At 39.3% G+C, this 16,314-nt stretch overlaps 2 protein-coding genes across 2 annotated transcripts; both read right to left on the bottom strand.

Moving 5' to 3' along the window:
• Positions 1-563: 563 nt before the first annotated feature.
• LOC102703576 (mediator of RNA polymerase II transcription subunit 15a-like) lies at positions 564-4,751 on the bottom strand. The gene is made up of 10 exons (XM_015835872.1): positions 4,662-4,751; positions 3,654-4,557; positions 3,502-3,554; positions 3,320-3,397; positions 2,910-3,208; positions 2,100-2,748; positions 1,819-1,995; positions 1,448-1,672; positions 1,227-1,321; positions 564-925 (listed from the first exon to the last, which is right to left on the bottom strand). The coding sequence occupies exons 1-10, from the start codon at positions 4,749-4,751 to the stop codon at positions 721-723; spliced, it is 2,775 nt and encodes a 924-aa protein (XP_015691358.1). The 3' UTR covers positions 564-720.
• Positions 4,752-9,198: 4,447 nt separating this feature from the next.
• Positions 9,199-12,008, bottom strand: LOC102711146 (putative wall-associated receptor kinase-like 16). Its single transcript, XM_040523004.1, is given in 4 exon segments — positions 9,199-10,484; positions 10,557-10,703; positions 11,347-11,787; positions 11,900-12,008. Coding segments are annotated over 4 exon segments (1,953 nt in total). The 3' UTR covers positions 9,199-9,228.
• Positions 12,009-16,314: the final 4,306 nt, after the last annotated feature.

Below are 16,314 nucleotides of genomic sequence, written 5' to 3'. Positions count from 1 at the left end.
TAAATAAATTCAAAAAATTCGCATCCAACAAACCCTGTCTATGGAGAATGATTATTTAATACATAAAATAAAAAATTCTATTGGATGCAAGCTTATGTCCAGCTAATGATTAACTAGCAGGTGATTAGTGTATATTCGGTGTCGTTAATGAATACTATTTTCTTATTAAGTCTTAGTAAGATAAACTCATGACCAGAGAACAATTATAATCATAGTAATCATTATATATAACACTTTTATTTTTTTATTTTAATTCGTGCAACATATCGTTATGTGAGCATCCGAATACTCAGCGCATCTAACCGCTTTGGGCTGAGGTTACCGCCTAAAATTTGAATTTTTAATCTTACATTTAAAATTAATATTAAGATTTTTCACCGAAACTTATATTTTTCAACTTTGGTTTTTAGATTGATATGAACACATATATAAAAGTTTTATTTGTAAATTTTTTTTTTGCTTGTAAATATACCGAGGGGGTGTTTTCCACCAAGGAGAGGCGTACATATAATCCTAAGAGACAATATCATATATTCGAAATACAAATATGTAGTATTGCCGATTCTCTATCATTTGTTCCCGCTGTATACATATGAATTTGTCTTTTTCTGTGAAATGCACCGCTCCACGGTGGATAAGCGTGCGTACAAGATACGAGAAAAAAAAATATATGCAAAGAAACACAGCCTACACTCACTGGGTGAAGTCTACAACTTAGCGCTACGGGCTCATCGTGCAGCTCACCCACTCGCCGTGGACGGAGCTGAAGGTCCCTCCGCCGTGCCGGCGTGCGACCTCGATGACGAACCGCCGCACGCAGCCGTCCCACGCCCTCGCCGTCGCCTCGATCGTCCTCGGCTCCGGCAGCTCAGCGAGGGCTCGTTGGAATGCCACGCCGACGACCAGCGAGAAGTCACTCAACTCCCTGCAATGCAGCAGACGACGGCCGTTGTTACAGTAGGAGCAATCCAAACACAATGAAGACACAAACTCATTATGTGTGATCAGTAGAAGCAAGCATGCATCATATTGCTCAAATTTATACTCCATTTAATCACCGGTCTTATTTAAAAAATATAAAAAATTAGTTATACGTACAATATTATTCATTTTATCATGTAATAATAATAAAAAAATATTAATCGTAATTTTTTTAAATAAGACGAAGAGTCAAACATTCTAACTAAAAACCAAAAAATGGATTTATTTTACGACGGAGGGAGTACCTGGTATTTCCATCTTCTCCGTCATTGTCCACAAGCATCGGAGAGCTTCTCGGATAATCCATGGGGACGAACAGCTTTACTGGCGTGACAATGGGCTGCATATATATGTCAAGAAAAAAAAAGTTCAGTAAAATAGTGGCGTTTCAGAAAGGATCTAAACAGTAGTAGTATTTTTCTTAAGATAATAGAAAGGCTAGTAGTTCCTAACGATTTCACTGTACCATTTCAGATGTTGCCAAATGAGATTTCAGGCTCGGTGTGAGAGACACGGCACTGTACGAGAGCTCAATCAATGTGCCACCACCATTTTCAGGAATGGTCTCTTCTGCCTCATCTTCATCAGCAATACTGATCACAGTATCAACCAGCTTTCTGTTGGTAGTTTCGATCTCGTGCAGCAGCGCATCGTTGGCTTTCTTTTTTTTGAAACTGTCATCGTTGGCATTCTGCAAGAGAAGATTCAAAAGGGTTACATTTCTATGTGGTTTCAACCAGAAGAGATTATGTTCTAACAGAGATAGATAATGTACCTAACATATAACAACGGATTAGCAAGTTCAAAAAAAGATCCAAAAATAATGATCAGTCATACCATTTGTGTCTTTTGCCTCTTCGCGGTATGTTCACTCCTCGAAAAGTCATGGAACCCAATACTGATGGAACTGACATCCGTGCCGCTTAATGCCAATGGCACCAGAGAAGCTTCCCTGATAACCCATTCCATGGAATTAGCTGTGTCAAGGAGCAGTTGTGGTGATGAAGACAAGATCTGACAAAAAAAAAAAAAGATCAAGGGGGGCAATGTCAGTAAAAGAGGGTCACCACATGGAACAAATTCTACAGTATTTGCGATGAGCAATCTGACAGACTTACTGCTTGAATTAGGCGGCTGATGGGCTTGTCGGCTTCCATTCTTTCATCTCCATGGCCCACCTGATCCTGTGCGTTATGACCTGCTTCAATTGGTGCTGTTTCTTCCAATTGTTCAGTAGGAGGAGCGGCCTGGTTACAACCACTGTGTTCTGCAGCTGCTTCAGTGCTGTGCACCAAGAATTCAGTAACATCGTGTTCTGCCAATGGTGCACCGGCTTCTCCAATCTGTGGCTCGCCAACAGGAGACTGCAGCAATTCAGATGGCACGGCAGCAGGAAGGGGTGAATCAACTTGTATAGAGGCAACATGTGCAGCTTCTGGCCTGCTTGTGGGCGATGCCAATCTGGACTTCATGGAAGCACACCATGCAGCACCTGGCTTGGAGACAGGTGATTTCACTGAAGCACTGGGTGAAGCAGCTGCTTGAGCTTGAACTGCCCCTGTACTGGTTACAGGGGATGGGATGAAGCAGTCCTCAGGGGGATTGGTTGACAAAGGTTGTACTGATAGTGGTGACAAACAAGGGCTTGGAACTCCTAGCAGGTTGTAGCCATGATTTTCTTGGTGAACTGTTGGTGTTTGGGTCATGACTGCCTGCCCTATCTTGGGAGTTTTAGCATCTGTAAGTTGCTCTTCTTGCCTTTGATGTCTACTACCCAAAAAAATTGAATAATGTTATTACAAATATTTTTCTAAATTGCCTTTGATGTTTTTCTTGAACTTTCTAAATAAGCATGAAATTACAGTATCAGAAATGTTCTGAATTGCATTAGCATGTTCTGAAGTTATCGACAACAAGCTTCTACTAACCTTTCATCACATGTAAATGGGGATGCATTGCCAGTAAGATTGCTGATTTGAGGCTGCTGATCGCAATTCTGCGACTGGCATCCTGTTTCTGTCGCTTTATTCTGAACATTTTTTCTTACCAAGCAACCTCGCAACTGCTCCATGGTGTTTATGAATTTATTTATCTCATCCTCCAAACCCTTATGCACGTCGCTTTTCTGGGTATTCAACAATCCCAACATCTTTCTGATAGCTTTCTTGACCTGCACTGCACGCTTAAATTTCCCGGCTTGGCTAGCAGGTAATGAACTGAATCGCTCCTAAATGACAATGACACAAACGAATATATGAGATCCAATTACAAGAAATAACAGCAAATTGAAGTTGATTGATATGCAGGAGCAGGCCTAAAAATGAAAATGGTTGAATACCTTTGAAATCTTCGGAACCTTGACCATTCGATCGAATTCCAAAAGCTCAGAAAGGTAAGAATCCTTGAGTGACAAAATCTGTAGTCAAGGAAAACAAAATGTTCGAATCATGATTGGATGGTATTAAATCTAACGGGACAATCATGGCATAGTTACAAACACGTAAAATAGAGGATCATCACCTTCTGAAATATTTCTTCCCTCCAATGCTCTTCCCCAGAACTTATCATCTGCTCTGAAAGTTACAAACAGAATATGAAAATTCATGACGAACATTCAATGAATAAAGCATTGAGCCCATTGTTCATTAAGAAGTTGTTAGAAAGAAAAGTACCTGATGTTTGAGTGCTATGACAAACAACGCTTTGCTGAGCTGCGACAACTTGCCCGTGAAGGGGAGTCAGAGAATGACATTCCATCCCAACATTTTCCTGACATTTCTGAAGTTCAGGATGACCAATTTGTATCCTGGCAGCACAGCCTTGTTGTTGTGTTCGAAGAATTTGGTTCCTCTGGATGCAATTCTGCTGCTGGTTTCCTGTCATACATTGCTGATTCATCATCGTCAGCTCTGCTGACTGCTGCTGGTTTTGTACAACATATTGTTGATTCATCCTCGCCAGCTCAATACATTGTTGATTCATCCTCATAAGTTGTTCCTGCTGCTGGTGGTTTTCTCCAATACATTGTTGATTTGTCATCCTCATCAACTGTTCCTGCTGCTGGTGGTTTTCTCCAATACATTGTTGATTTGTCATCCTCATTAGATCAATACATTGTTGATTCAGTCTCATCAGCTGTGCCTCCTGCTGCTGCTGCTGCTGCTGAGTCACTGCCATTTGCCTCTGTTGTGTACCAGCCCAACTGCAATTCTGCTCAAGTACTTGATTCTGCTGAAAATTTTGTCCCTGAAGCTGCATAGGCAAACTAGCTGGGTTGCATCCGGCAATGTTTGTGGGCTGCAGTTGCTTGGCCTGCTGTTGGTGTTGACTCGGAAATTGCATCGGCCACTGGGTGAACTGCCCAGGTGTCGTCACTGGACTAAGCTCCGTGGAATTGATGTTCAAGATATTATTGTTGTTCAGAACTACCATCAAGCCCACCTGTTCTTGATTAACCTGGCTTGAATCTTGTGTTGTGGTGCATACATTTTGCTGCTGAGACGGAGATGCTCCCTGAGCTCCTAGGTTCTCACCTCGGTCAATGATATTCAGAGATATGCGCCTCAACTTATCGAGCTAGTAACGTAATTAAATAGCAAAGGAAAGCGAGCAATTAGAGACTGCAGATTGGTATGCACGTGAGTGACAAATAACAACGTTCTAAAAAATAAAAATATTACCATGTTGGTGGTGCCCTGGAGCATCTGTTGCCCAAAGACAACGCGTTGGTGTAATGCCCAGTTGTCAGGGGCGGTTCTTTTGTGCGACATTATTAGGGCTCACGTCAACCTCACAAGTTCTTAGGAACAAGAAGAAGAAAACCATGTTCTTAGTCTCCCTTAAATCTAGAAGAGAAGAGAACCAATCTAATTCCAGAAGAGAAGTTAACAAAGTAGCATATACAGCGAGGAGAAGAGAAAACAAGACGTGGATGGATGCCCACCGGTGACCCCTGCTGGTACGGAAGAGAGATGACAGAAAAAAAGAACGAGAGCCAGTCTCCTCTTCTATTTCTATTTATAGAAAAAATTCACAAGTAGGAGTCGGATTAGTAGGACACAAATCCTACTTATCCCCGTCCGCCATGCGCCGCGCGCGCTCGCTTCTGAAGCAAGAAGATGCAACGCCGTTGCTGGGTATCGAACACGGGCCACCGGCTTTACAGGAGGGAATATTTTGGTTGACTCCTTTGATTGAAATTTGTTCAGTAATATTGCAACCAAAATAACGGCTGCCAACCATCACTCCATCAGATCAACTGTACTTCATTGGTTTCATTTCACAAGATATTTTGATTTTTAAGTTAAATTTCTTTAAGTTTGATTAAATGTAAGCAACCATTTTCACATAAAAGGAATATACTTTAGAACTATACCCGCTGTTCTTTCTAATGAATTTCACAAAACAACCTACAATTTCGAAAAGTATCAAAAAAAATTCCGCTAAAGTACATATAATATGAAAATAAATTCATATATTTTCATATTATATGCACGTGCAGATTGGTATGCACGTGAATGAATGACAAATAACAACGTTGTAAAAAATAAAAAAAATTACCATGTTGGTGGTGCCCTGGAGCATCTGTTGCCGAAGGACAGCGCGTTGGTGTAACGTCCAGTTGTCAGGGGCGGTTCTTTCGTGCGACATTGTTAGGGCTCACGTCAACCTCCCAAGTTCTTGGGAACAAGAAAAAAAAAACATGGTATTAGTCCCCCTTAAATCTAGAAGAGAACGCATCTAATCTAGGTTTCATGACGCAGATTCCAGAAGAGAAGTTAAGAAAGTAGTAGAATGGATGGATGCTCACCGTGACAGGAAAAAAAAAAACGAGATATACTTTGGTGTTTTTGAGGTGGCTGCAAACAAGTTGTTTGTTTGATTATGTAAGAGCCAGCCTCCTCTTCCTGTATTTATAGCAGAAAAAACTCATGTTGGAGTCGGATTCCTATCGCCATGGGCCCACTTTGGCCAGGCCGCGCGAGCGCCTCGCCATCGGCCCGCTTTTCTGCGCACCTCGCGCTCACGGCCCACTCGTCGCTTCCGAACAATTATTTAACAAAATTAGGAAAAGTCCACCAAAGGTCCCTAAACTCAAAAAGGAGTTTGTTTTTCATCTCTTAACCGTAATACAGAAATGTGTACCCCTAAACTTTTATAATCCCTCGGCAGTTTTGACTTTTTTTTCACCGGTTTTACTGATGTGGTGTTTGGTGGGTCCTAAACGTCAGGTTATTTTATTTTTTGTAACCCTTCTTCTCTTTTTCCATTCTCTCCTGTCACTCCCGTTCCCGTGCTCTCATCCATCTCTCTTTCTCTTCTCTCCCGACGCACATGGCTGCAGGCTAGAATAAAATCATGAGCGACAGCAGAGGCGGCGGCCTTCACAGGTGGCTCGCGGCGGCGTGGGGGCGGTGATCGCCGAGGCAGCGGTCCACGTAGGCGGTGTGCGACGGATCCCGGCGGGGGCGGCGACGGCCGATGCAGTGGGCGGGTGGGTGGCGACATACGGTCCACGCAAGCAGCGTGCGACGGATCCCAGCGGGGATGGCGAGAAGTCGGCACTTGACGTCATCCTCAACGCTGCCGCCGGTGGTACCGCCGGTCGCCATTGCCGGCGACCAGCATAGCCAGGAGCCGCCGAGCGGAGCACCTATTGCGTCCTGGCAAGGCTCAGCCAGGAGCTGGTCTTCTTCACGGGCGCGCATATACCTCTGCGTCGTCGAGATCGGCTGCGCGAAGGCCGTGCTGATAATATGGACATGTTGAGCTTGCAGGGCGGAGCACCTACTGCGTCCTGACTTCACGACGGCGGCCTTGCACTTGCTATATTGTCATCAAGAAGTGTTAATATGGACATGTTGAGCTCATTCCGTTCAACTATTTCAAGAAGCTGGGTAACGTGAAACGACAAATACAAATTTACATTTTGCTATGATGAAGAGCTGCATAACAAAAGAGAAAATTCGTACAATGTAATTTTGTTTAGTTCTTACTACTGTCGATTTTTTATTGCTGGATTGCAGGATCTTTGCTTTAGCGGTGATGAGGTCATTTTGCAGCTTGTCATAGGCCTCTGCATGAGAGATCGAGGGGAGTTTGAGCAAAAGGTCATCGATCGAGTACTATATAACAAGATAAACTTTGAGTAACACTCCACTAGAGTAATTAGTTGGGCAGAAGATGAGCGAGCGACTGACCCACTCCCTCAAGCAGTAGCACTTTTTGCATTTCTTCCAACTCGATTAATCTGTCCTCCATCTCCTGCAGCATTTACGAATGATGAGAAGCAAGAAATCAAGCATTAAAAACTGGTTGAAGCAATGCAATGCAATGAGTCAATGAATATAGTATATGTATGTTAAAGATCGAGGAGGTTACCGTAGTCCGTGTAGGGTGATGGTATGAAGTAGGACACCTTCCTCTCCCGCTCCCGCGTTCTCGCCGCCGCCGTCATCGAACTGCCTGCTCCTTCACGAACTCGATCAGCACGGCCTCCGCGCAGCCGATCCCGATGGTGCAGAGGTATATGCCCTTGAAGAGAGAGACCAGCTCCTGGCTGAGCGTCGCCGGAATGCAGTAGGTGCTCTGCCCGCACGACGGAGACCTCAGGGATATACGGCAGCGTGGCCGACGCGGTGATGATGGCCGCCGGGACGCAGCCGTCAGGCCAGCCGCCACTGCCCCTGTCCGCACTGGCCGCTCTAGAGAAGAAGAGAAAAGAGGAAGAGAGAGGAGAGGAAGGAAGAGAAGGAGAGAGAAAAAACTGACACGTGGGAGCCCCGGACGCCATATCAGCAAAACCAGTGAAAAAATAAGTCAAAACTGTCGAGAGACTTTTTCTGAATAGATTATAAAAGCTTGGTGATATTCCGGTTAAAAGACGAAAAACAAACCCACTTTTCAGTTGAGACCTTTCATAGATTTTTTTCCACAAAAATAAGATGCGAGCGCCGTTTGCTGGGATCGATCCAATGGGCCTTCCGACCTAGGCCCCATTCAGCGAGAGGGGTGGTAAGTTAACTTAGGCCTCGTTTAGTGTAGTAATATATTAGTACATGATTAATTAATTATTAAAAAAATATAAAATAGATTAATATGATTTTTAAAAGCAACTTTTCTATAGAAATTTTTTGTAAAAAATACACCATTTTGTAGTTTGGGAAGCGTGCGTGCGAAAAACGAGAGATGTAAGTTAACTAATGGGTGAGGGCGAATGTGACCCTAGAATACGTAGCCATTGTGCAATAATCAAATAATCAAATAAAAACACATTTCCAAAGTAAAAGGAAGAAATAGCGTCACTTTTTTAAGAAGTAATTTCTTTAGCAACCACATCAACATTTTCACGTGAGATTTCAGTATTGTCAGGCGTATCTAGAGGTTAGGACCTCAATATAATCCATAAAAAGAAATATAAATCAGGAGGTAGAGGAAAGGTCGATGTAGATCACTGACTGACAGTGTCCACTCTGGTATTTCTTTCGTTTTTCTTGCACATCTTTATCATTAGTCGAATAGTAATAGACTAATGGTATATTTTAAAACTAATAAATTTATAATAGTATGATCTAATTAACCCTATTTTTTTATTACACCGTTATAATTTGAATATCCAAGTGTGAAATCATGCGCCCGCCACTGAGAATACTGAGTGGAGGTCTGAATGCTTAAAATGATGTCGGCTGTTAATCTAAAATACTAAAATAATGCATTGAATGCTTAAACATTTCGGTGAAAGTAGAATCTGAGGGATTCATCTTCACAGGGTTATTAATTTTTTCTGACCTCCATTTCTGTGTGATGAATTTAATTTTAATACAGTTGATCTGAAATCTATTTAAATTCCTGGTAATGATATATAGCTGATCTCCTTTTAATTTGAGATGTGTGTGATATATATCTGAAATCATGTGCACAGAATTTTTTTGGCTGGGCCTACCAAGTAGTCGGCCAAAGTATATTAAGATTGTAAGGGGAATGTACAAGCGATTACAAAGATGATCGAATGTGCACAGAATTTGATTGATATGTTGCAGGCGATTCCTCCTGCAAATGGAATGCCTTGGCGACAGATTGCTTCAAATTAGAGGGTTGATGATGGAAATGAACTAAATTCAGTAAAACAACTGCATTCCAAAGAGAATATACTTATACTGAAAGAAAACATACAGTCCAAAAAAGAATAGCAGAAAATAGTTTGCAGATGTATATATCATGGAACATAGCGTAGTACAGTACTACAGTTTAGCGTGGTAGATCCGTCCAAGAAATGAGCTCTTGCTCCATTGTGTAGCAACGAGTTGCATCCTGATGATCAATCGATGGGTTAATAGCTGCAGGAAGCAGAACACTCCTTGTCGCAGATGCATGATTGGAATTGGACTGCACTGATGACCCAATCTCATTTTTACCTAATAACCCCTGATGGCTTCTCTTTGTTACCATAGCTCTTAGGAGCTGCAGTCTTAACTCCACTTCTTTCATCTTAGGTCGTTCTTCTCCTCTGATCTGTCAACACATCTCTGCAAGTGATGCCAATTCATCGATTTCACTTGCATTTGCTTCCTCAGCAACTTGGGGATGAACTATTTCCATGATTCTTCCATTTTGTAGTGTTTGAAGAAAGTAATGAGACAAGCTTTGTTTTTCCCTATAACAGTTTAGTAAGATTGGTTTCTTCCTCGTTAGGAGCTCAACAAGTATAACGCCAAAGCTGTAAACATCACTCTTCTCAGTTAGTTGAGATGTGTGGAAGTATTCTGGATCTAAATATCCAAATGTCCCCTGTACGATTGTCACCACCCGAGTTTTATCAATGGAGATATATCTTGATGCCCTAAAGTCTGAAACCTTTGAAGTGTAGTTGTCGTTTAAGAGTATATTGGCTGACTTCACATCTCTATGGAATATGGGTATTGATGCAGCAGAGTGTAGATATGAAAGAGCACCTGCAACCTCAAGTGCAATCCTGACACAATCCTCCCACCTTAATGAGAATGTTGTATTATGCTCGCCATGAAGAAGGTCATATAACGTACCATTGGAGATGAACTCATACACAAGTAATGGTACCTCCGATTCAAGGCAACAACCAAAAAGTTTTACCATATTCCGATGAACAATTTGAGACAAGATTGCGACCTCATTGATAAATTGACTGATTTCATTATGGTCCATAATTTTGGATTTCTTAATCGCAACCACGCGTTGGTCCAACAAAATTCCCTTGTATACAGTGCCATGGCCTCCACAACCAAGAATACGCGTTGAATGGAAGTTGTCGGTTGTCTTCTCTAGCTCTTCGAACGAAAATATTTTTGGATCGTGTGCAATACTTTCATCCGACGACAACAATTGCTCAAGGAGTAGGCCTTTGTTTTTCCGGAAGTACTCCCTTCTAAGTTTCCTTTGCATATGTCTCCTCCACCATCGAACAAATAAAACTAGACCCACCGTAAGAACAAGGACTCCAATACCACAGCCAAGTCCAATTGGAAGACCTAGAACGTAGATGAATACTTCTCAAGGGAAATTTCATTTTTGCAAAAGAAAAGGAGCCAGGACTGACATACCAGGAAGAAGGCTGTGTCCATTAGATACGCATATCCTTTCAAGGGGATTAAAAGTTGAGCCTTTAGGACAAGGAATGCAACGGTAGCTCCCTTCGATGTTGGAGCACAGTCCATCACACAGGTCCGGCATGGAACACTCATCAATATCTGCATAGTACGCAACTAGACGTGATCGGCTGAAGTACATAATACTACCTTTGTCACAATATAAATGCCATTTTGATCTATCACTATAAAGCTAAATTAGTTACAAGAACAAAATAAATTAAATATTATATATATTAAATAAATAGATTGTATGAAGTGAGAGGTAGATAGGGGTAAAATAAATAAGATATTTGAATATGAGGTGATTGACGAGGCAATTAGCACTCTACAAAAGTACTCCTTGTGAGCCAAATTTGAAGTCTAAAAATGCACTTATTATCGTATCCGATAGTAATAGTACTCCCTTCGATTTTTTTTGACATCGTTGACTTTTTGATAATATAACTATTAACTATTTTATTATGATTTGATTTATTACTAAAGTAATTTTAAGTATGATTTATAATTTTGTATATTTGAATAAAATTTACGAATAAGACGAAGGGTCAGATGTAAATAAAAAAAATCAACGGCGTCAATCAAAATAAAAACCGAGGGAGTATAACAGAAGATGGTTCTCCCTTTGCTACTTTTTCTTTTTTTGGAACAAAATTCGTTTCCTATAGTTGACAACATGTTTTGTTTTGCGTCATAGCAAACCTCTGCTAGCTATACATGTTGAAGCTTATCAGAGCTAGGGTACCTTGACAGCCACCATTGATGTAAGCATTTCCATCGAAGCCGGGAGAGCACTTGCAACGATAGCCAGGAGCTGCATCAACACACACACTGTGGGTGGCAATGCAAGCGTAGGATGCCTCGGTTTTGGCTGCAGTTTCACATGTTTTGTTGGTGACAGCCCATCTCCAAATGCCCTGGCCTCCAGACAAGTCCAAGTCATGCAGGGCCGTTGCTGTGGTTGGCATTGTGATGTTCTTCACGAACAGGAGACCATCGTTTAATGAGATGTTGACCACTCGGTATTGTGCTGGAGGAATTCCGATAAGTAGTGTTTGATTGGATGTGCAGTTTAGGAGAAACTTCCCACTTCCGGAGCATTGTAATAAGAGACCAAACGGGAAAGGAATAGGCATATTTCCACACCACCGTTTACACGGATTTTCATTATTGGGATCATACTCTTCTGTTAAGAAACATTATTAATAAGAAGATGTGTTAAATAAAAAAGATAGCTGAAGAGTATATGAGTGCACACACCTTGGTTGCTGCCATGAGATTCAGAAGATGAATATAACCTGATCCGGACGACGCAACGGCGGCCGCCGCATAGGAAGATGCTAGGGCTACTGATGCTGCGAACACGGCGGCGGCGGCGGCGGCTAGGCACATCGGCACAAGTCCCATGGTGGCTACAGCAAAGTGATTGTGGAACTTCAATTCCTTAATTGGTTCCTACTGTGTGGCCATTCCAACCATAACAAATTAGTTCGCCGACGTGTGTATACATATATACCCATGTCAAACAGATTCGATCTGGATTCCACGATTAGTTGTTTGCCATTTCATCCAAGCAACTGTGATATGACAGCATTAGAAGAATATATGTCCCTCGTCTTTTCAATTTTGCTCCAAATTTTAATTTTTTTAATATAGAGTTTATTTTGGGTTATTTCTTATTTTATGGTGTTTACTTTTATATCGCTAAGAATCCGTCTATGAAAGCTTTATTCACAAATTATTTGTTATTTGCAAATACGTCGTACAGTCACACCCTATGATTGAATGGGTCAATTTGATTGACTAATGTTTTTTATCTACTACTAATAATCTACTAATGTTTTTTTCCACAACTAAATGACCATCTATAAACTCACATGATTACTTTTTCTAATTTATTGGGGTGAACAAACAATTATCTTAAAACTGCAAATTAGTATTTTGATGAATCCCCATCTACATAAATGAAAAAACATATTATACTATGAAGAGAGTCGTAAAAAAAAATATTTATGCTTACACACATAAATATAAACTGCGCCGTACTAGAAATTTCTGTTGTTTTAGGATGTCGACCCCAATTAATTTGTCCTTCCTCTATTAATCTATCTAGACGGTGTTGTCACTCTAAAAATATTCTTATTTTAAGCTTTTTAATAAATAATTTATTATTAAGTCTTCTCTATAAATATTATTATTATCTAAACCTTTGGCTACACCGCCATGTCTGATGTAGTAAGACAATGTTCCTATGCTGGTGATTGATGTGCCAGCGTGTTCCTGTCAAGCCGTGCTGACCAGTTTGGTGTAACAACACCACGCTAGAAGGGGTGGCATGGTAAAGATGTAAACATGGTGAAATTTTTTCATAAGGGGTTTCATAACAAAATTATTTATTAAAAATATTTAAAAATAAAAATTTCCGCCCTAAGTTATATAAACTAAGAAAAGGGAATTTTTGTTGTCACCCGTTACAATTGCATTATGTCTGTCACCGTAGAAATATTAATTGCAGTTCTACTTTTTATCAGTCTTCCATTAATTTACTGAACATTTTGATTTTGCCATTACCACCCAGTAAACATTAGTTGACTCTTAAATTTGATCCTAAGATCTTTAAGCCTTTATAGGTACGGTGTCCCAAAATACTGTATTAAACCACTTACAAGTTGAACAAATATACCATGATGATGTTATCAAAATCACCATTGAAATGATTTTGTTCTTAAATGATTTAAAAATATTTTACACTAGGAAACTTTGTTGGCTATTTAGTAAAGAGGCGTGTAATGCAAGTCTTGTAGGACTTCCTCTCTAAAAAAAATCTAGTATAGGATATGATTTACCTTATTACATCTTTACTTTTAGATCACGTGCCCTGGCCAGGTCAATTCGAGGAGTCAGGCCGTGTTCGGTGGGAGGTTATTCGGTGTAAAAAACATAACAATATATTGATATATAATTAATTAATTATTAATTATGAAAGATTATAAAATAGATTAATATGATTTTTTAAAATAATTTTTTATAGAAATCTCAACAAAATTATATCGTTTAACAGTTTAAAAAACATAGGTGTAACAAATGAAAAGTATGGAATTAGGAAGATTAAACCGAACGTGGAATTCCATCCCGTGCCGTGCCGACACGGGAGTTAGCATGTGGATCCGCGCGCGGAGATGGACGTCTGCTGGACGGCCAAAGCGTGGCCGTGAATGCTCAACCCGTCATTCCATCTTACTCCTCTATAAAAAAAACCAATTCTCTGATATTCGTGTTCAACGTTTGACCGTTTTGTTTTATTTGAAAAATTTTTAGGAAATTAAAAAAAAATTAGTCACACATAAAGTACTATTCATAATTTATCATCTAATAAAAACAAAAATATCAATCGTAAAAAAAATTTAAATAAGACGAAGAATAAAAAATTATAGGTAAAAAGTGAAAAATTGGTTTATTTTGGGACGGAGGGAGTATGTCTCTTGTTGGGTTAATCCTTGATTTCAAAGCAATTTATTCCACGTCTACTGTAGCGTCCAATTATTCCTTCTCATTGCCCTCTAATTCCTCTCATTGAAATTAACCGAACAAAAAGCCTCATTTGTGTTCACGGTCGGTCAAGTATGATAAGTACACGTGATTCGGTGGATCGTATTGTTTCATCTTGACTGACTACGACACTAGCTCGGTTAATGTTGGGCTTTTACAGGGAACCAAATATATTTATAAACAAAAAATAATTTATAAATAAAATTTATATACATATATAATCATCTAAATTCTAAAACTGAATAATAAACTACTTACGGTGGAAAAACTAAGTCAATTTTAAATTTAAAATTAAAATATTAATTCTAATTTATAAACATAAACCGAATGGAAAAGACGAGCGGTGTAGTCCTGGTTCGTGGCGTTGGCCCCATTTCTTGACGAGCTATAGGAAAAGAAGCTCATGGCCAGCAGTAAAACCAGGAGCGATGAATTAGCATTTGTGTTATATGTAAAAGAGACAGAAAAATATAAATTTTTAAAACGGAATACATGTTTGGAAAGGCTCCTTTGATTGGAACGCAAAATTATCATTATCATTAAATAACTAATTTTTAATGATGTCTTAAGGAGTTAACAAAAATGAGTTTCATCTATATAAAACTCAGTTTGCACTGTTTCAATACAACTTATCTCTTAGAGAAAATTTTCTTCTATGCCCCTGAAAATTTAGCTAATCTCTTCTATACCCCTGAGTTTTGTTCACTCTCCTATATACCCATGAATATTTATTTTGATCTTTTCTATATCCCTCTCGTTAGTTGACCGTGAGTTGACCGTTAAATAAGTGTAAAAATATTGATTTTATCCCTAGATATATAAGGAATGAGAAAATAAAGTATTTACACATTAGAAATATAGTACTTTGTTCTATAACAATAAGTTTGATATATGAGAAAGTAATGTATGTAGCATAATATATTTTTAAACGGTAACCATAATAAATTTAAGTTATAGTATTTACACATTAAAATTTTAAAGATATCTTAAAAAATATTTGTAATATTTATAAATGGTAACCATAACAAATTCAAGTTATGGATAGTGTTTTTTTAAGTTATACAACACGTAGCAAATCTATTACAGTACTATGACGAAAAACATTACATATACTTTTAATAAAAATGATATATTTTTATTATTATAAAATATTTTTTCATGAATAATAGCTTACACAGTAAAGAATATAATAGTCACACGCACCAAGCTTATAGCTTTTAATACTATATTCCAAATATTCCTATTGTTTTTCTTTCCATGCATAAGGGCAAAATTGACATTTTTATAAAAATTAAACGGTACTCATGGTCAACCGACCAAAAGGACCTGTAATGGATCAAAATCATAATTCAAGAGCATGCAAATGAGTTAGCAAAATTTAAGGGCACATAGGGGATAGGCTAATATTTGGAGGGCATACAAGAAATTTTCCCTATTTCTTATTATATGTAATGGTTACTGTGAGAGATATGATCTGAATTTTTATCTATAATGTATTTGGATTATATTACTGTTTCCTAGTAGGTTTGTTTTAGTCGTTTCCTATAGGAGTATGATTAGTTTCCTAATAGGATTTTTTGTCTTTTTCTATTAGGAAGCTTAGATTTTCCCTGATATATATCACTTGTAAGCTACACGGGAAGGGTGCGACGATCCGATCTATTTCCCTACATCGTAATCACATCTCATAGTGGTTACTATCAGTTGGCGCTTGTGGTTTTTTCCCATAAGAGTTTCTATTTAAATCCACTTCTTGGTTATCTGGCCTATTTCCCTAACAAGTGGTATCAGAGCGAAGATCCAATCTACTCAGTCGTGTTCGTCATCGTGCGTTTTGGCTGGCCGCATCATCGACGTGCGTCTCCTGACGCTAGTCCGTGTTGGACACGACATACGACTCCTAATAGATAAAAGAAATAACAAACTCCGAGGTAGACTCTATCTCTAATACACAAGTCCCGATCAGAGTCTAACTCTCTTAGAGATAAAGAAAAAAAATCTAAACTTACTCTAATTAACAGATAAAATTAAATTACACGGACTCTGATTATTCTCGAATATATTTGTAACATTTTAGGCCTAATCGGACTCTATTTCTTATCCGATCCAGACTCCATCGACTGAATTTGAGTTGTATTCCGCCTGATCTTCTATCCGATAGCCC

The sequence above is a fragment of the Oryza brachyantha genome, chromosome 4 (assembly GCF_000231095.2).
Source record: "Oryza brachyantha chromosome 4, ObraRS2, whole genome shotgun sequence".
Classification (NCBI taxonomy): Eukaryota; Viridiplantae; Streptophyta; class Magnoliopsida; order Poales; family Poaceae; genus Oryza; species Oryza brachyantha.
This window is presented reverse-complemented; position numbering and strand designations above follow the sequence as displayed.

Coding starts and splice junctions, on each gene's coding strand:
- LOC102703576 (XM_015835872.1), bottom strand. CDS start 4,751: ATGTCGCACAAAAGAACCGCCCCTGACAACTGGGCATTACACCAACGC. Junction 3,555..3,653: donor TCATAGCACTCAAACATCAG/GTACTTTTCTTT, acceptor TGTAACTTTCAG/AGCAGATGATAAGTTCTGGG. Junction 1,996..2,099: donor TCAGCCGCCTAATTCAAGCA/GTAAGTCTGTCA, acceptor TTTTTTTGTCAG/ATCTTGTCTTCATCACCACA.